Source organism: Guyanagaster necrorhizus (assembly GCF_019112545.1).
Source record: "Guyanagaster necrorhizus MCA 3950 unplaced genomic scaffold BT62scaffold_20, whole genome shotgun sequence".
Lineage (NCBI taxonomy): Eukaryota > Fungi > Basidiomycota > Agaricomycetes > Agaricales > Physalacriaceae > Guyanagaster > Guyanagaster necrorhizus.
In genome coordinates, this window is record NW_025064899.1 from 260,482 (window position 1) to 280,147 (window position 19,666).

The window sequence follows — 19,666 nt, forward strand, 5'->3', positions numbered from 1 at the left end:
TAAAAGCTCGAGATCAACTTTATTAATACTCTTTCAGTAGCGACTGTTCGTACCTGATTAGTCAAGCATGGAACACGTGTTCTTGCGATGATCCTGTGCAGCTCGCCGGCCCGACTCACTCTGCCGATACGTCTGCAAATGCGACTCGCAAAAGACCGCAACACGTCGTTTTATGACGCGAGCCGGGACCCTCTTATAGGAAACGACGGCGGAATCGCGGATAGCCCAATTCATGAATATACAACGAAAGGCTATTAGTACTATTACACGTTCAAAAATCAACGCCAGCATGCTTCATCAATTCCGAGACCTCGACATCTATCACACCGTGAAAATTGGCCTATAAACATATGGAAGTACTCACGATCTTCCGTATGCTGCATACGAGAGGCAAAGATACAATGTTTTCCTATACCCTCCATCAGCAAAATCGACGAAAAACAGAGCAGGTTTTTACCTGGTCCAAAGACAAAGTCGCCGCCCAGCTGGGATATATTGCCTTGTTTGCCGATGAGGCCGGGAGTCTGGAGTGGTCCTTTCTGTGATACATAGAATCCAAAAGTAGGATACAAGAGTTTTAGGGATAGACCTACGAAGATACTAGATACAACGTTGGAGAACGTGCCAAGCTTCAGATAACTGCGTTTCTCTTTCCAAGCCGGTGTTGCGGCGAGGGTTTCTATATTCATACCGAGGGCATGATACAATTTCCGACTTGGGTCTGCATAGATCTGGCCCGGAAATTTAGTAGATTCTGACATAGAAGTTGTTGTGAACACTTCTGAATATTCCAAGATGTGCTACATACCTTTGTAGACCGAGATAGCGTCAGAGTGCCCGCATCCGATTATGATGATTCGAACGTTGGACTTATCGAGGGATTCTTTTGGTACAGAAGCGAGCTGTTCCACATATTGCTGTACAAAAGTGAAATGAGGGCGAACGGAAGGTTACGGAAGGCTCATGTACCTTGCATGACTGGAATGATTTCGGTATCAATGAAAGATGTAAATGACCATTGTATGATCACGTACTCCACAGAAAAAGTGCCCTGATGCCAAAGTCAGGATGCTTGAGACGCTAGCTGCGAGCTGACTCAGCTAATGAAAACCACGACAACTTTCCCCGCCACATCCGAGGGAAGAAGAGAGCCAAACTTGACTGCGCTCCCTGTACTATCGAATATTTCAAGCTCAAAGGCCACTGTGAGGGCGAATTGCTGGGGTATTTCGTTCATAAGAGATGACGGTTAAAGGTGAATTGGATTTGCCGGTACCGGGCCGACTATAGGTATGAATGACGTAATGTCGTCAGCCACTCATTTTCTGGCATTGACAGGAAGCAAAAATTAAGATTCGCACATAGCCGCCGCTTTAAAAAAGATAATACTTACGGTGCATTTTTCTTGTGATTTTTTAGTTTTCTTCAAGTTTTCGCGGACCTGCCGTTCGCTTATCTCTCCCTTAACATAAGCCGAGATCAAGAATTATTTAAAACGCATTTATGAAGGGAAAGTTTGCAGATATTTCACTTCAAGTTAATCTGGCGAGAACGAGGGGGCTGCTGGGGGCATCTAGTATCTGTATTCTGCCATGAAGAGAGATAGATGGCCATATTTGAACTGTATCATCTGTTCCAGGCCGGAATCAGCGCGTCTAACCACGATGTCTCAACTGTATTTTGCTTCGTTTACATACAACGCCTCGTCTTTATTGCAGTGCTCGAGGCCACTGCGGATGTGATACATCAACAAGACGCGTATGCCGTAGTGCATCTGTTATTCTACCTCCGCCCTACTTGCGCGCCTCCTGCCTGTGTAAGGGGAGATTATATATGCGTGATCTTCCCTGTCTCCTCTCCATTTTGTTTCAATTCTTCTTCATATAGAACCTTGCGAGCGTTCTTGTTCAAGTTTACTCCATTGCCGTCAGATAATAGCTCTGACAATTATTCCAACTATCCATCGCGAGGGGCCCATTGAAGCAGATGGTTCGTTTTGAACGGATAGGTTGAGGTAGACACCTCAGCTGAGGGAAGCTTGAAGTGATAGTGATTACCAGTGAGGCGATTAAGATGACGCTTGGGATAATCCGCGAGGCACGGATTCTGATAGGGACCAGAACGAGATCAGATCTCTCTGAAGTATTCCTAGAAGAGCATGCTGAGATCAAGGCGGTCCTTCATTTATGTAAGGGCAAAATCCTGAAATCCAGAGCACGTATTCCTTTTTTTATATCGTAAAGTCCAGTACATTCCACGTACCTAAAAAACTAGCTACCATATTCCAGTCCTTACAGTACCTATGCTAACTAATATCACTATCATAGAATAATCACCAAATAGAAGATCCAAGGAAACATGGTTTACCATCAACATCAAAGTGTTGTCGCATTCAGGGCTTCCCAAAGATCAACTTCCCAATCCCAGTGGTCTTTTCCACCTCAACCCCAATCAGACACGTCTTCTCACCTAGCCAGTCGATCCTCCTAACGCCACCATCCCACCCGCCTCCCAATTTCTTACACCGCGCCTCGTATGCCCTCGCCGCCTTCAACTGCGCATGCGTGCCATGTCCTAGTGCTTCCCATTCTCTGTGCGTCACCCTCGTCGACAAGGTCCGGTGCACGGCGCACAGGAGATCAAAGTTCGTCAACACTCTTCCGTCAGCGTGCACAACCACTGGCCACGAGAGTTTATTGCACTTGAGCACGAGTTTGTCAGATTTTGCAGGATCAGTCGCGGGTTGAGATAGGGTGTGGGCAGGGATAGGTGTCCGAGTTTTTCGGTCGATGACGGACTTCGAGGACGGCGCAGATGTCACGTCGTACCATATCGGCGCGTGGTAGTGTTGACTAGACGCGAAGACAGGGTGCATGTGGAGGACCTCAGGGCGGTTGGGATTAGCGAATGACACGTGATCTGGAAAGTGTTGGTTTACTTTGATGAGAAATGGAATAAGAAGAGACGTACGCTGGATACCCGTGTGTGGATTCGAGTGCGAGGTCTTCTTCAAAACGGGGCGAGGTGAGGAGTGACTGGTGCTAGTCCTCTTCGTCTTGGGAGATGAATCGGGTGTAGGCGATGAAATCGACGAGTTTGTACGGGAATGATTACTTTGCGAGGACATAGTTGGAAGGTAAATCGCGTACGGGGCAGCTATACTTGAAGTCAGCGATCCATTGAATAAATGAAAAGTATGTAAACCACGAACGTCTGTCGTAGTTGTAACTGACAATACGAGGCTCTCGAGAATGACGGCCATGTTTGTTGGTGTGCGCGGGCAGAGACGCATACGAATAACTCTCGGACGGAGATGCCACGTATGACAAAGAAGAGCTTCTTTTCCTTGTTGGATTGTGCCCCACAGATGAGGCATTGGGAGATATTTCCAGGCGCGAAGGTATGGAATGAGAACGTCGCTGTGGTTTGGGATCCTCTGAGAGCGACGCGCGTCGCTTCTTTGAAGAGGAACTGCCTCCAAAGAGACTGCGAAAGTAAGATGCCATGAGGGTTAGGTGTCGCAAAGGTGGGTAGCAGGAAGGTGTATCGCAGGATGTTGTGGTGGTGGGCAAAGTGTTAAATACCAACCATAACTCGGGCCGGTAGATAGATGGAGAAATGAAGAACGCCTATCGAAACGATCCGAGGCAACCCAAGGAGGGAAGGATTTGGCAAATTTCGACATCGGCAAGCTATAATTTCCGCCCAGACGAGGAATCTTTGACCAACGAAATGGATGCGTGAGGTAAGAGAAGACGCAAGTACTTACAGCGGACCTAGAATAGCCGACGCATGGTATACACGTGTTGTTGATGGAGCGAATATCCAGGGCGGCTTTGAGCACCGATCATAGCATGCAGCTGCATGCTAATACACCGCCATCGAGAGGTGCGACTTCTGTCGATGTCTGCCCCAAACAGATGGTGCGGCACGATCAACAGCCCGTAGCCAATCCGATTTCTTTCCGGCACTCTTTAGTTAGAAATTCGTAGGACAACTGGGATCGACGTCGGCCAGTGCACGCTTGTGAGATACTAAACTATTGAACAGGTTTGATCTGCAACTTTAGCTGATAATACGCGAACTTCGTTCAACTATTCGGCTCGGCAAAATCTGTCTATCTAAAATTAATCGTGTGTCAGCATTGAGCGATGGACGTAAAATCGGACATACCGTTGGCAGTTCGAAAATATTCACTTCACCTTCAAAAATTCGGTGGTTTGACTGGTTTCATCGCCTAGTGAAGCCAAGTGAAACGGCGACGCGATCTTGACGCTTGCACCCTCCAAAATGCCCAGCTGGGAATAAGTACGGATTTTCCATGGGCCTTGGCGGATACGGCGGCCCTGAAAATCCATCGCCGGTATGTTCCGCATCCGTCCCAAATATCAACTCCAATGTTCTTGATTGACCGAATTTAGGCCGAGTATTCCTCATCGACGCTGTCTCCCTAGCATTGAGTACCGGCCACTCCAGGTAAGAGTGAAATGAATCTCTACCACCATCCACGGAGAAGGGTTCGTTGCGGAATCCCAGGAAGTAATATATGGGAGCATGAACTCTAACAGAATGAGGTCAATGACAGAACGGCAGTCATACTTCTAATTCGAGCTCCACGGCAATGTTTAAACTTTATGAAGTCCATTATGAATCGGACCGGGTCTGATAGAGTTGAATGTAGCGAGGAAGACTTCTACAACGAGTGCGAGGGTAATGCATGAGAACGAGCGAAATAGGAGAATACCTCCGATGATTAGTTACATTCAAGAAAGACGTCAACACGTAGAATCGTAGAATGATATTCGCTACTTCGTGAAGAGTACACAGGTGCCTCGGATAAAGGTTGCGATGACACGTAGAAGCAAAGCAGTTGCGCCAGTAGCTAGCAACTAACACAAGAACGCCGGCCAACAGAGGTGACAACTCCATCTATAGCACCGACCCACAACCAGGGACTCCGCGCTCGGGCCGATCAGATCCACATCTACTGATGCGCTATTTGCGCTGAGAACACAAGCATTCCATTGGTAGTGGATGGATCAAAGTTCGACTTCGATTGGGGCCCCCGGGACAGGCCTCGAGACGCGGCGTGGCTGTTCATCGGTCCTACTACAATCAAAAGATTAATTGAGAAGGGGAGAGTGATATAGCGAGCTTTCGTTTACAAATGAGCGTTACGTTGACACCTGGACTACCACGGATCCGGTCCATCCGCAATGAAAGGGCAGCACATATATGCCATCTCATTCTACCCTGCGGAGAGATACTGCGCCTTGCAGGGCTATAAAGCCAGATGAAGATACGAAAATTAAAGAACACGAGTACCATATCATCGCCTTTTGCTGGCCATGATTCTTAAAGGATATCTCTCACCGCAGCGAGAGAAAGATTGTAAAATAAGTCCTCGAACAAAGAGAATCAGGGGGAAAGCATACTTATATTAGTATTCCTGGGATTGGACCCATTGTGTTCTCGTTCGGGCATCAAATTGTGCTGTTAACGTTGTACGTTTATCGTCGACGGTTCCTGTTGCAAAGCTACCATCTGAAGGAACGGTACAGTTAAGACCTAAATTGAAAATCAAAAATAAGTGTCCTCAGGGTCGGGTAGTAAAAAAAAAAAAGCCAAGCATTGGACCGGGCCGGTCCTTCCTTCACCACTTCCCCTTGAAGGCCGGGTTCTACTACTACACTTGTATGTCACCAGCGCAGATTTCTTTTCGCGCCATCTTTCCAGCTTCAGATGCTATTTCCCGGGAAAAGAATGTTGTTGGAATCCGCCCCCTCGCTGCGCAAGTAGGCATAAGTACCACTTATCCCCACATCTGTAATTGTCCCACTCCGACATTCTGGCTTATCTTTCTGTTCCAGCTCAGCTGAGAAATCATGAGAAGTGGTATCCATAATATGTCTGACGAAGTTCTAGTTACAGGTATAGTATTTGCAGCTGTGCCTTTCGGACTCAAAACTCCGTGTACATATGTTAGGAGCCATCGTTTGATGTGTTGAATATTCTAGCTTACAGAGCGTTTGACAGAAGGCTTTACTCGATGAACAAATCAACCATATGGAGGCTATGATACTCAAATGGGTATATGATAATCCGACAGAAAGATGAGACGTTTTCGTTGTCATGGGTACCCAAATGAAATCCTGAGCCCCCTCATTACACAGCACAGCATCCACATGCTGCGCCTAACCTTTAGAGACGCTTGCGGATCTACGGTCATGAGATGATGGTGACGCCATTACTAAGAGCACTCCCACTTACGGTAAGGTCATGGTTCCTCCATTGTCACGTCTAATGAGAACCATTTGTGTGCCCTATAGCGCCTCAGCTGAAAGCGAAGGCTCTTGGAAAAGAACGAAACTCACGTCTGCCATACGGCTCGTGGCTTCGACGACACCTCTCACGAGTTGACCCGTGGAGTCGTAAAAGAAGACGCGCGAACCAACCTATGGGGATACATCGGCGTCAGGCAAGAAGGAGTGTAGTAGAGGGAGATGTACTGGAAACATATTCATAGACAAAATAGTTTGCGGGGTACGTTAGACCGAGAGCAACTCGATATAAGTACCTTCAGTCTCATTTCACTCGCAGCCTGAAAATATAAACACAGGCAATTGATGGTATATGATTGGCTCCGAAATGATCTGGGAAGATGAACCAGAACCCTGATATCGGGCATGGTAGTAATAGGAAGTTAAATACTCCCATGGAAATGACACGACATGAACGTCGGTGTATAGTCCGTGCATCGACACAATGTTTTCGCTTCGATTAACTGCTAGAGACAGATGAAGGAGCCTTTAAGTGAGGAGTCTTCTTCCATGGAGTGCCTTCTCAGGAACTGGCCTGGGGCTGCGGATTGGGGGCTCGAAACCTCGACCAGAATACTACCAATAGCACCGTCGGAACTGGGATGTGTGGTGCGGAAGGACACGGAAGGGCAAGTCTGAAGACCTTCGTAGAGTCTGATATGAGCGCTTTACGACTGTTACTGCTAAGACTATTCGAGATCAGAAGTATTCTCATTGGATAGCCCAGTTCTCGTTGCGCGTTGACACGGTCTATGAAGCCGTGTCGCGTACGGAGTCCCGAATTCACTACTCTGTGCCAGTGAGTATATCCCAAAGTTCGGCCGGCGCTGTTCAGTACCATGTGTAGGCGTAAGGGCCATCTAGTCTTCCCAGCAATAGCATATGCGCATAGTGAGAAGGCTGCATGGAAAGTCCGAGGGGCGGCATGAAAATGGGAAAGAATTCCTGCGACGAGACGCTTTGCTCGAGAAAGCATCCGAGTATTATTAGTCGAAGAGTGACGGTTCGCGATGCCCTGGTAAAAGGGAGGCGTGTGCCCAGAGAACGATGCGAGGCTTTACAGCACGTGCCGTGGGACATACCACGATAGTACTAGCTTTGAATATTTTGACACCATGTCATGTGTACGTTGAATCAGCACGCCAGTTCTGAAAATAAGTGCATCATGTGATAGGCCGCCGAGGCAGATCGGAGATGATAGAGGACTCGAGCCTCTAAAGCCTCCGTGCTTTTCCTTGATAAACATAACCAGTACGGAGACATTTGCGCAGGAGATTGATAGCTCATACTCTTCCATGGGCTTCGCGCCTTTTTGGATGTGAGAACATACGACGGGGATCATGAAATGCAGGGGAGAACACCGATTCTCGATGATGAGGGCAGACAGCCTAGGTGTTGGACCCAGTGGGAAACCGGGAAATGGATTGTGTTCGAGATACTCCGGTCATACGCATTCGCCGCGGAGAGGAAGCTAGCCGCTTCTGTTAACATGGTTGTCGTGGGTGGTATCTTCAACGATGAATTACATTCTCTTTGTGTATTGGCACATATTGGCGTGGGTCGGCGGGTCTAGATCGGCCTATCCGAGTGGTACATATCATCAAATCGACAAGCCAGCAAGTACACGAAAGAAGGCTTTGTTGTCCCCTGCCAATTGACTTGACAAACCTTCCTTAGCGCCTTAATGAGCGCCCAACAACAGCTTCGGCAGCTTCTGGATGAGAAAGATAGCCTAGATATAGATGTCCGTCCGAGGAGGTGGGTAAGCAGGCGTCTAAGGTTGAGGGCCACGATGGTGGTATGGTTGTTAGGATCGATACAAATCATCATCGCGATTCGATGCAAGGGCTAAATTGATCCATCCCCCTTCCATGAGATGTAGGAGGAGCAGGAAATAACCAGTAAGATGGGACGGTACAATGAGGACCAGCGAACTGAAAGTGATTTCGGCTGAGAATAACAAGATAAGTACAGATATGTTGGGAGTATAACGAGCACTCACTCCGACATTCAGCAACAAACAGCAAGACCTGCCGATACGATTCGTCATCGGCGGCCTTCCCACGGGTTCCCAGGTTGCTGTTTCTTGGCTCTATGGGTCGCCAACAACGGGTACCTGTCGAACTTCCAGCGGTCACCTAGACAAAGAGGGTGTACAGGGGTGTACACATAATGCTTTTAGGGGACATGAGCGAGAGAAACTGAACCCGGAAGTATTGGACAGTGCCTTGCGAGTCGCTACAACGTAATGAATCCGTCCCAATATACTGCATTCGGGATTTTAGAGAATTCCTGTTACCGGCCCAGAACCTTGGCATATGTGAGACTGAATTAAAGAGGAGAAAACATGATCCACCATGGCACATGCACAAAAAAGAAGGGAACGCTGAACAAAACCTTATATTTCTCGCCTTCAGGCATCAACTGAAAGATGGATCGTGAGAGAATCAGTCGAAGATTAATTAATTTAAAAAATCAGAAATACTAGAGGGCTCCAGAGGTAAACGAGATGCAACCAGAAGAAAGGGAGTGACATTCACTATGAATCAGACGAGCGTAAGGAGTACGGTGTTTGAAACGCGGAATAAAGGGTAGCCGAATTCATTACATAATGAGCCGAACGGCTGTTTCCGACACCCGAACTATCTCTTTAGCTAAATGATATCGAATACGATTATCATTCCCCCTCCTGTCCATATTATCCTCTTTCAGGACCCTCGTGAACGTCTGGATAATCTGATACTTGAAGTTAGCGCAGCAGGCTTGGCGCGGACTCCAAACTTTGAATTTGTGCTGCGTGACATTTGCTAGCCTCCAGAATTTGCAAGCTTCACTGGCGAAGACGGGCTTACTTGCCCCGATGACTGGACTGGACTGACGGATACTCAGCTGGGAGGTGACCGGTAACTGATGATCTTTCATAAAGCATTTGTCATTATAGCTTTGATGCAAGTATGACCCTTGCCTTCTCCGCAAGGTTGCTGATGCCGGGAGGGCCATCAAGCGCAGTGAGCTCACCCTGACCGGACATCGAAAAGAACAAATAATTCATCTACAAGGCACATATGCACTTCTAAATGCCTCTGTCTTTACTACCAGAAAGGATGACGTTGGAATTTGGGCATTGTTTTGTCTTGCTGTATGTGCTCTCAAGATGCACTTAGGGCACATCATCTTTTCTCAGCATCGGCTCCCCGAACTGCATAGATGTTTAGGTGCATTCCGTAGAGGCGTCCAGTATCGTATCGCAACGCATATGGACACTTATGCTGGATCTTCTGTCGACCATGTTCTGAAATGTTGCTCCTTCTCTCGTTCTCTTTTTTCTCCAGCTTAGTGTTTAACGTGTAGATATTTGATGATTGGCAGAAGAACGAAGGCAGCGGATTATCGTGGGAAAGAAGGATTCTACCTTTGCGTTCGTATTCCATCCTTCATACTTCCAGCCAAAGGCTCACGTTTCTTTTTCGTAGCGCATCATTGTAGTCTCATAGAGGGTTACTTCGGCATATAGAAGGTAACGCTGTTGATGCAAAACAAAGAAGATATATAATATGATGACGACGATGATGATATTAACAGACAATGATACCACTGTGAATGAAATCCCATACGCGTTAGTCTGCCAATGGCGGTCACGTTTAATCATAGAATGAAGAAAGCATAAAAAAACACCCAATTCTGGTTAAAGATCAAGTTGCTACTCTGTGATTCCTGCCCGGCGAACATGAATCTCCTTGTGGTAAATCAATCACTACAACCTGATTCGATCTTTTATCGTGAATTATGTCCTGAGGATCTGACTAATCAAGAGGATGAAGCGACGGATTATCCTACATCTCCTGAAGATGTTCTTTTTCAATCTCTCTGGTGACTACAGCGTTACAGTAAAATTTTTGGGCCAAGTTAATTTACCGAGTCGAAGCTACTGTCTGGGCTAGGACGCTGCTTGTGAATATTCACGCTGAGTGTTCAGGCTGCAAAGAACTCGTCTGTAAGCTGAAGTGAAGGTGAGTTTGTCTCATTCACATACCCCATCTTTAGATACTACTCCTCCCCGAGGCGACGTCATTGTCTGCTGAGAACCATTGTTTTCTGCGGCTGCTGACATCAAGCCAGTCAATTAATTTACCAGTCTATTGAGAGCTTACGAACGTCTGTTTGATTCATTCTCAATACATTTCAGCCTATCCTCTGCGTCTACCTCTCGGCCGCGACGCGTCTCGCCCAAGGTGACGACAGGCAATTCTAATACCGTATCCGCTGTAGAATCTTCATTCCTATCCTGCGCCCCTACAAACCATGGAATCAGCGAATGTGAGATAGGTCGGTAGACTATGTCACCTTCTGGCGCTGGTGTATTAGGACCTATATTGGAAGACGACCATAGAACACTGAGCTCCATGCTCCCAGCTACAGCAGGAATATACTCAGAGTCAAAGTCTAGGAGATCCAAATTATCCAGCCTTGAAATGGTCCTAGGACAGGGCATGGTGAGGCCACGAAATCGGATTCGTCAATATTCTCCCACATTATATGTGGGTGCTCCTGGGGTCGTTTTCTCGCGGGAAAAGAACAGACACAGTACTCGAGCGCCAAGAAGTATGAGTGACGATATCCTGAAATTCGGATCTTGATCACATCTTTCTGATACATTGTCAAATATATTCAACACCGTACCGGCGCCGTGAGATACCGGCACGTCCAATTGATGCAGAATGCTCCTTGCTGGCCACTAGATTAGGAAGTACCGCACAAAATTTCGCTAAACCTTACATTGCGTGGTGCGGTGCTTTGGGCAGTGTAGAGGTTCATGATGTACCTGTACTCTTGGAACAAAATAAAGCAAGCAGTTTATCGAAAAGGAATGAGCCAATGGACCATGGCTCAGCAATGAATACCAGAAGCTTATCTCCCACCGTCGAGATGAAAGGCGCCAAGAAGCTATTTATACATTGACATGTAACTCTTAATGACTGGAATTTCGTGCGCTATTTATTCCAAGTATGTTCATAACATGGTGATCCATAGCAGTGGTCCGAATACCGTTTTTACGGACACTAACAAAGTAGCCATTGAAAAGCTCTCATAATCCGAGTTGGGACAACTGGAAGAAGATAAGGAACACCGGGGGGTATCGTTTGATTACAATAGTCGCCTTCATTCTTGTTAGGTCGATGAATTTTTCGTTTGGCATCACCTGTGATCCTTTTTAGTCCAACAATTTTTTCTTGTGCCTTCATTAGCAGGTCCGATTCCGGAAGGAAGAGGAAGGCTATCCAGGAGACTCGGTTCCAGAAACAGTATCTTGAAAGGGTGTCCCAGGAAAGGAGATTCTAGGAAGTAAATTTTCAAAGATTCGACCCATCAGCTTCGTAAGAACTGCTGTAAAGCATCAGCGCTATACCGGGGTCTTCAGTAAGATTTTTCAGGTTATGATTCAATGTATCGCCAGGCAGCGCTAGAACTGAGAGTACGACACACAGTCAGAGACCCCATAGCTGAATCTCCGGCCCAAGCTTCGTCTTCTTGGGAGAACAGAGAGGATTTAAATACCCATAGGTCAAGCCGAAACGGGTATCATTGAAGATCCTTTTCGAACGGTCCTTGGCTGAAGAAGCTGTAGGTAGCGCTGGAATTTATCTATCGTGGAGTTATTGGTCCGTGACGGATGGAAGCCTCGTGCTACGGACTAGGTCGTTCGCACATAGCCGTTTCGTTGTTGCTTTACGGAATGACAAAACAGCCGAAGAGAGAATGAGGCAGTTTCTGGGGTCCAATAATGTCCAGGCAACCAAATAGTGCCGTATGTCAGAACGAAATGATCAAAAAAATAAATACGAAGCCCTCCCATAGGTCCTACAAGCAGATCGGACAAATGTATAACATCGAAGATCAGCCGAATACACCTCAATGACAGCGTCGGAATCTTTTCTATGAATACACTGCAGCGTTAAGCGCCTGACCAGCTCTTCCGTCTGGAGTAATGATGAAAACTGAGGTACATGGGATAATGGGCTTCGCATCTGAAAAGATTTTTTTCAAGGGGTGGAAACATCACAGCTCCTAAGGTGACTCCATAAGTGTTTCTGAATTCTGGAAGTAGTCAATCAGACCTCGAACTACAGCGTGTGGAGCGGGAATTTACTCCACCTCTCGTAATCGGTTTTGGAACCGCTTCAATTCGTGTGTCAAAATAGCAGAAGGTCGATAGATACTCTCGTTTCTGAGACTGATGATCGTAGTAAAACCGAGTAAGAGACCGTCTTGGCAGGATTAGATAGATATACATGAAGGGTTTTCATCCATTGCACATCTAAACATTAGAATATAAAAATGTAGATAGCTCAAAATAAACAGTAAAAATGGTCCACCATGAAGTAAAAATCCCGACGACCAAAGGGTTCGGGGGGCACATTGTGCTATCGCTTCTTCTGGTATAAAAGAAGTAGTAGCCCGTTGTAAAAGAATAGAAGGCTGTTAACGAATCCCGGGCGGTTCAATAACAGGAGAAGCTGCTATACAAATGGCTTTGAAGACTATCACTCTGGTCCGAAGACGAAGGGAATAGTTGCATGGAATCAATGAGGAATTACGCAAATTCTCGGTGGATAACTGTAAAAAAGTAGGAGTGCCGTTGAACACAGTTCTCAATAACGAACAAAACCCACCCCATTTTTAGTGATAACAGCCACAGCGGTTCGCGTAGTAACTATTACTCCGTTAGTACCTGCACGCGCCGAGACAACAAGCGCAATTACGGAAGTGAAAGGAACGAGATACGCGAGAGAAACACGGTAAAGAAATAATATAAGCCAGAGCCACGAATTTGCCACGAACGGCGGAAAAGGAGTCAAGACGGGCTTCGCTGCTCAACCAAAAGCTCAACCACCAAGACACATGAGGTTTACGTGCAGATGAACGAGACACCATTCTCGCGCGGACATCTGTCCAATTCATTTGATGGAAATCTTATCGATGCCCCTGAGAAATGAAGTATTCTTTCATTTACACCTTCCTGTAAGACCACGGACCTCGTTGGCAAAAATATCGATGGCTGGTGCTGAAACCTGGATGTCAATTTTCATAATGTTCAAAGACCCTTTCTTAATCTGATCAAGGCGTGTAATCTGCGGCTAAACAATCGCCTTCAATTATCTCCATCAGCGTTAACTACAAACGAAGTAACGGCTTTCTCTTTCCGGAGTCCCGTGAAGCCTAACCCGCGTAGACATAAAAAGTGGCCCTGGTACGCTGGTCCCTTCTAAAGTGTGGCACTTCCGAAAAGAGTTTGCATCTCTCGGTACGGAGATAACGCAGGCTCAGACAAGTATGAAACAAGAAAGGGCATGCTAACTGGTGCTAGGTCACAGCAAAGCTGTGATATCAGACGCCGTTGGACAAGGATCACCGGGCGAAGCTGATGCCTGAAGAAGCGTGATGGATAGTTGATCATTATCACGAGAAAGCCGACAGCTCTGTAGAAGGCAGCAGGACCAATACTTTAAGACTATTTTCAGGTGCTTCTGCTGCCAAACTTTTGTACCTGCTTCGATGGTTACCATCGACATTACCATCAGACGATAATATCAGTGAGTTGATTCAAGGCTATTTCATGCGTCCAACTGCTCGCTAACGTTGATCTCGTTTGCCGAATATCTCTCTCCTCAAAAGTCTCCCTTATTCTTCAGCTTTCGTCCTGTCTGGTGCCACTCTCCACCGGGGATACAACTGTCAAACGCTCAATGTTTGACCCGATGTACCGGGCGCTGGCTGTTAAGGTCACTCTATACTGTCCTTGTCCCAGTATTAAAAGCTCTCCTACGAAGATATAGCGAGATCACACTAATCGCGCCTATGTTGGCTTTGCCATCTCGCCGAGGCTGATGGACACTTGTAGCCTTCCATATAAGGATATTTATCAACAAGCTATTCAATGGAAACAACATGACAGATACCTAGCCCACTGCCGAGAACTTGTAAGTAACAATTGATATCACTATTCGCAAACTGTTCCTTCAGTAGAAGAAGAGATGCGGTCTTCGAATACGGACGCCATGGGAGTTCGGAATGAATGCAATGGAAGGGGACAAACTTAGCCTAGTAGTCCGCGATAGCATAGATGGTCATAGCAATATATGTGAGCGAGAAGAAAGAGAATCGGCCATGCACAAAGAATGCGAGTCAAGATAATGTATAAATACAATGAATAAATTTACCTTCAGACATTGAAACTTGACTCGTGACGCAAGTCGTTTCATACCTTTCTGTCACCTGACCGCGAAGATTACAAATCTTATTTCAATTTTCTCCAAATTCGCCGGTTGAATTTTCTTCAAGTTGGCTTTCCGCCTCTGACTCTCAGAGCCTCTGTAATTTCTACCATACAGACCATCATAGAGACCTCTGCAATTTTCACGTGCGATCTTCTGGTGCATCACCATTTCTGTGGTGGGGAGCTGTAGTACTTCAGAAGTACTACAGCTCCCCACCACAGAAATACTACTTCAACACTGACTTTCCGTGTGCATTTCCCTCGGTCTTCTCCCGTTATTCTTCTGGAATTATTGAGCTGCTCTTTTGAGGTCCAGTTCTTTCTCTTCCCTCTGAAGACCTTCAGCATCATCACTCACTCCGATTCTGGGGAATTGGCATATCCCGGAGTCATCCACATCCACAACATGCCACACTGCAGAGGCTGGTGCATTTTTGGTAGCTTAAAATGGGATCTTAAAAGGTTTTAATTTCAGCTTCAGTTTTATGCCCTTGTTTTGAGGACTGCAAAAAAAAACTTACCTCAGCTCCATTGCTCTATAGGGGAAAAAGTTTTCATACTATTTTACTGGTGGCCTTTTCAGGACCGAGAAAGGGTTTTCCAACTTGACAAAACCTTTTGGGGCATCATTTTTTACTGGCTAAAATACACTGGCCTCGGCTGTGCTAGGATCGAGGCTCCACTGCACATCTTGTACAGCTCCGTACGACTTTACCAACATCGCCTCAAGATACAGGGTAGCGAATTCTCCGAGTTGCCTTCCGGATTTACCCATCTTCTCCAGGCCAATGAGCCGCCCTACCAAGATCTTCTCTCATCAAACATCACAACGTCTCATTCATGACATACTCTCTGATCTAAATGACGATACTGAACAGATGTCTCGGGCCCTTGAAGGCTTCAAGACATGGTATGAGCGCTGAGAGAGCAGTACAAGACCCTCGTATCCTTAATGCGACGTTGGCCGAACGAGATTTTGCAAGCGATCTTTCTATGCACCAAAGACCTCTCCACAGAATATGATCTCTTCGATACATCCGTGGGTCCATGGATTGGGGGGGGGGGTAGTCTACTAGTCATGGAGATCCGTTTCTACGACGACGTTTCCTGAAATGTGGACTGGTTTCGAGATCGCCATGTGGGGAGCGGCTGGGAGAGAACCAAAGGCCCCTGTGCCTTTCTTGAAGACTGCACTTGGCCATACAGGCGGTTTTGTAGAGACATACGAAAAAATGTCACCATACTATTCTTCGAAGTCCTACAAGAATCACCTTACTGGGGAGTCGTGAGATTCTTTCTACATAGGAAGCTGATCTTGCATCTCCGACAGGTTTTTGACCCCTTTCTCTGCCTCTCAGCGCTCCCGTTTGGAATACAAGATTCATCTCGATACGACCATGAGGAGCTTGATATATTCAGAAACTGCACTAACCTTACTATTGTTCATCTTCTCGGCACTTCGGCCTCTGATAGTGTTCCAATTCTGCACTCTCAGCTCACATCTTTCACTGATACTGTGACAGAGGGTACCATGGCTCTCCATACGCATTATCTTGACATCTTTCGCCTCACTTCCGAGCATTGTCGCTGCTGCATAGAATCGCTCCCGTACCTTGGTATGTCACTTTTGTCTTACCTACGCATATCGTTCACAATTTCATCCGAGAACTTTTCGTAACCGAGAATCATTTGTTAGCTATATTGTTCCCCACAGCTCACATCATTATACGTGGGTACCAGCGCACTTTTCTCAGAGATGGAGGTATGGCTCTCATCAACGTATGCGGAACGTTGGAAGCGTCGAAATGCTCGCTTACCACATTATTCCTGACAAACGCAACAATGACTCTCGATATCTTTGCCATTCTGCAACTTTCACCTCTCCTTTGCATGGGAGCGGGTATAATTTTGTTTCGCAGTTGGAGACCTTCGATGTTTCGATTAGCGAAGAAAATGTTCGCCAAGATATGCTCGTTGGATTCATCTCGCCTAGGCTCGTAGACATGGTCCTGTCCAGATGCTCTAAGAAAGGTAGATCGCTACTAAAGGAGGTAAATGTCGATATCACTGTGCGAAGGCTCGATGATAAACTATGGCACATGAATACGGATCGGATGCAGGAGTTGAGGCAATGCAGAGAAAACGGAGTCTCCATAAACATTTCGGTCCAGGACAGAGAAGAACGAGTGTGGAATTATGCGTGAATAGGCATCAAAAGTATCGTCTAACAATGTCTTACAATATACTCTGCGAGTCTCAATTTTACTGATATCTATATATCTTTACGATGGCCTATACGTCAAGGGCATGGCGCTATTGTACCTTTTCCAGCTCTTAGGTCGCCATGATCTTTACTTAGACTTTGTCTCTCCTTGTAGTACACCACAAATATCCTCGTGCCAAAGATATACCTACGAGTGATTCAGTGAGATGGAAAGTTTTGGCCGAGCACAACCATGTTTCCCCAGAATGCTTCTCCATATCATAGAGGTAATTCAGCTTGAATTACGTTGAAAAGCAAACAACAATTCGTATACGGAAACGAAACAGGAAATCAAGGAGTCAGATACAAGAATTTTCACAAATTTGAAGGCAAAAACATGATTATGATGACCACAACAATGAAGTGTCTGAATCGCAACGAACTGGATAGTGTAAATACGCCTCCGACTGATGAGCTTCAATTCTAAAGGCCCGAGGACGAGACTTCTTTTTCCACTACGTCTCCAGTCTTATCACACCCAGTATCAACACCATCTAAACCAAAAGAAGTATCAGCTAAGCTTCCCACAAAACATGAGACAAGTCACCACTAACAGTTAACACTCTCCACAGCTCTCACTTTCCTCTTCGGCTTCTCACTCTCGTCGTCAGCCTCGTATCCACGGACACGCTTCCCAGAAGGTGACGACGTCGGTAAGTCGCTAGCACCAGAAGCAGTCCCAAGCTTAAGACCAGTCTCGCATGGTACCAACGCTCTGGAGGTGCACCACACGGGCATTTTCTTGGCTGGACAACGAGAACGCCATGAGCTACGGGCATTTGCAGGGATAAAGAAAGACGTACTAAGAACTTTTTTCTTCTTCCTAACAGGTGGCGATGGCGAAGGAGGCTCCCGGGCAGGTAACCCTCGTTTCACGTCGCGTTTGCAACGGAGCTCGCGCTGGCCGGTACTTGGGAGGCGCAGGAGCTTACGGTCACCTGGGGTCTTGGGGGCTTGCGAGAGGGGCGCTGGGACGTCCTACAATTCCAGGACTCAGTAGACGTTCCTGACCGCGGGACCGGAAGCGACATACGTCTTCTTCCACAGCATTGTCCTCTCCATCAGGGATAGTGCCATAGGTAGCAATAGGAAGCTGGCAGAAGTTATAGTGGAAGAAAAGGATGTAAATCGAGAAGGCCGTACCTCTTTCTCTACACCAATAATGCTTGAAAGGCGTGAGAGTTTGCGGTCGCTTGAGACCTTGGAGGCTTGCGAGTGCGGCACTGAGGTATCCTACAACACCATGATTCAGTGAATGTTCACGATCGCCGGGCTGGGAATAACATACGTCTTTCTCAGCAGAGTTGTCCTCGCCATCGGGGTTAGCGCTGTAGGTGGCGTTAGGAAGCTAGAATAAATTAGAATGGTAGAAAAAGATATGGCTCGAGAAGGGCCTACCTCGACATCACTGGCGATCTGTTCCGCCAGTTAGTACACGATGAGCTCCCAGGAGAAAGCGAACCAATGCTCACCTCGGTAGGGCCTGAGTCAGCCATGAATAGTTTCGTTAAGGGCAGTGGGCGGCAACGTCTCAACAGAGGACTTGGCACGACCAATGGTTGGTCAGGAGATGCCACTTCAGCAGGCAGCGGCGGCGATGGGGGAAAGAACACTTGAGATCGGCCCAAGAACATCGCACTGTATAGTGATGTTGGTGGCGGTTAGTGGCAAAGGTATAACAACAAAAACTCGGATTTTCAGTTCAAAAAGAGCAGGAGCTTGAGCCGTCACATGATCCTACTCTTTTGAGCCCAGCGGAGGATATTGTTTTAATGTAATTGGCAATCAGGCAAAACAACTCGTCAGTTTTGATGTAAACATAGATGTTCTAGGCCGACCCGTTAGCAGAAAAAGAAAGCTTAAACACCAACACTTATCGACCAGCAAAGTTTCGACGCGCCCACCATGAGTAACGAAACTTGGTGTATTCGTATTTCTTCTCGCCTCGTAGAACTGCTGAAGGTAGTACAGTTATGCTGAGATTTCTGTGGATGATTTAGAAGACGTCGTCCAAACGCAGGACCAGCTATTTGAGGTAGCGAATTGCAGGTCCAAAGGCTATGGATTGGTCGAGGACCTAAATATGCGTATCAGTCAGCGACTGCTAGTAAAGGGTTGCGAGCGAAGCAGCCGACCATATATATAAGGGTGAAGCAGCAGATGTGCTTCAGAGGCACCTATTCAATCCTGTATTAAACTTATTGTTTGGAAAGGTGGTATTCAAGGCTTGAACTAAATCAACGCATCAGTGTGCGTCAAAACACAACCAGGAACTCACTGTCCTCTCACGAAGACCCGATCCTTGTGATGTGCATTCCTCATATTCTGAATGGAGCTAACCGGGATCCGCATGCTGAGCTAGGTTTTGGAGTTATCCGGAAGCTGGGGATGAAAAAGAGCGCCGGCGTCAGTCGCCGATTCTATAAGCCCTTGCTCTTTTATTCTTGTTGGTCTAATTATGGGTATGGACTTGCAGAGGCATTCAGGACATCAATTCCTCCTAGGGACGAGAGACTCACCATGTATACAATGAACCTATAACCATCCATCTCAATCCATCCTGCGAAACGTCGGTAGAGTTGGGCTTTAATTTGAAGCATATGTCCACAGAAAGAGCCGTTCGGTGAAGAGAGTGCCACCATGAAAGGATCACCACAACTGAATAAAGATTTTCCTACACGAAAAGCTTAACAGAACATCGGTTACAAGTGCATGCGGATTCCGACATAATCCATGAAAATAACAGTCTCAATATCACTCCCAAAGTTTTCCGGTGCACATATCTAAATGATGTGAATAACCGACACG

General features: G+C 46.6%; 7 protein-coding genes across 7 annotated transcripts; 1 reads left to right on the top strand and 6 right to left on the bottom strand.

Annotated features, from left to right (window-relative positions):
* Positions 1–207: 207 nt before the first annotated feature.
* Positions 208–1,255, bottom strand: BT62DRAFT_971657 (uncharacterized protein). Its single transcript, XM_043189033.1, has 8 exons — positions 1,102–1,255; positions 1,035–1,051; positions 970–978; positions 809–917; positions 594–754; positions 458–539; positions 365–409; positions 208–318 (listed from the first exon to the last, which is right to left on the bottom strand). The coding sequence occupies exons 1-8, from the start codon at positions 1,235–1,237 to the stop codon at positions 272–274; spliced, it is 606 nt and encodes a 201-aa protein (XP_043037368.1). The 5' UTR covers positions 1,238–1,255; the 3' UTR covers positions 208–271.
* Positions 1,256–2,392: 1,137 nt separating this feature from the next.
* Positions 2,393–3,725, bottom strand: BT62DRAFT_971659 (uncharacterized protein; the record flags this gene model as incomplete). The annotated part of the gene is made up of 3 exons (XM_043189034.1): positions 3,212–3,725; positions 2,971–3,156; positions 2,393–2,919 (listed from the first exon to the last, which is right to left on the bottom strand). The coding sequence occupies exons 1-3, from the start codon at positions 3,504–3,506 to the stop codon at positions 2,393–2,395; spliced, it is 1,008 nt and encodes a 335-aa protein (XP_043037369.1). The 5' UTR covers positions 3,507–3,725.
* Positions 3,726–5,875: 2,150 nt separating this feature from the next.
* BT62DRAFT_303253 (uncharacterized protein) lies at positions 5,876–6,230 on the bottom strand. The gene has a single exon (XM_043180430.1). It carries the CDS (start codon positions 6,132–6,134, stop codon positions 5,922–5,924), a length of 213 nt encoding a protein of 70 aa, XP_043037370.1. The 5' UTR covers positions 6,135–6,230; the 3' UTR covers positions 5,876–5,921.
* On the bottom strand, positions 6,026–7,296 carry BT62DRAFT_1078070 (uncharacterized protein; the record flags this gene model as incomplete). Its single annotated transcript, XM_043179354.1, has 4 exons — positions 6,026–6,219; positions 6,271–6,323; positions 6,375–6,455; positions 6,910–7,296. 4 exons carry the CDS (start codon positions 7,294–7,296, stop codon positions 6,195–6,197), a joined length of 546 nt encoding a protein of 181 aa, XP_043037371.1. The 3' UTR covers positions 6,026–6,194.
* Positions 7,297–14,590: 7,294 nt separating this feature from the next.
* On the bottom strand, positions 14,591–15,370 carry BT62DRAFT_921536 (uncharacterized protein; the record flags this gene model as incomplete). Its single annotated transcript, XM_043184315.1, has 5 exons — positions 14,591–14,779; positions 14,839–14,926; positions 14,954–15,036; positions 15,117–15,131; positions 15,245–15,370. The coding sequence occupies 5 exons, from the start codon at positions 15,368–15,370 to the stop codon at positions 14,591–14,593; spliced, it is 501 nt and encodes a 166-aa protein (XP_043037372.1).
* A 756-nt stretch (positions 15,371–16,126) lies between these two features.
* On the top strand, positions 16,127–16,799 carry BT62DRAFT_1008551 (uncharacterized protein; the record flags this gene model as incomplete). The annotated part of the gene is made up of 2 exons (XM_043177453.1): positions 16,127–16,211; positions 16,279–16,799. 2 exons carry the CDS (start codon positions 16,127–16,129, stop codon positions 16,797–16,799), a joined length of 606 nt encoding a protein of 201 aa, XP_043037373.1.
* A 412-nt stretch (positions 16,800–17,211) lies between these two features.
* Positions 17,212–18,678, bottom strand: BT62DRAFT_1078073 (uncharacterized protein). The gene is made up of 8 exons (XM_043179355.1): positions 18,331–18,678; positions 18,257–18,274; positions 18,147–18,206; positions 18,002–18,091; positions 17,892–17,951; positions 17,662–17,836; positions 17,413–17,604; positions 17,212–17,352 (listed from the first exon to the last, which is right to left on the bottom strand). Exons 1-8 carry the CDS (start codon positions 18,490–18,492, stop codon positions 17,282–17,284), a joined length of 828 nt encoding a protein of 275 aa, XP_043037374.1. The 5' UTR covers positions 18,493–18,678; the 3' UTR covers positions 17,212–17,281.
* Between the last annotated feature and the right edge of the window lie 988 nt (positions 18,679–19,666).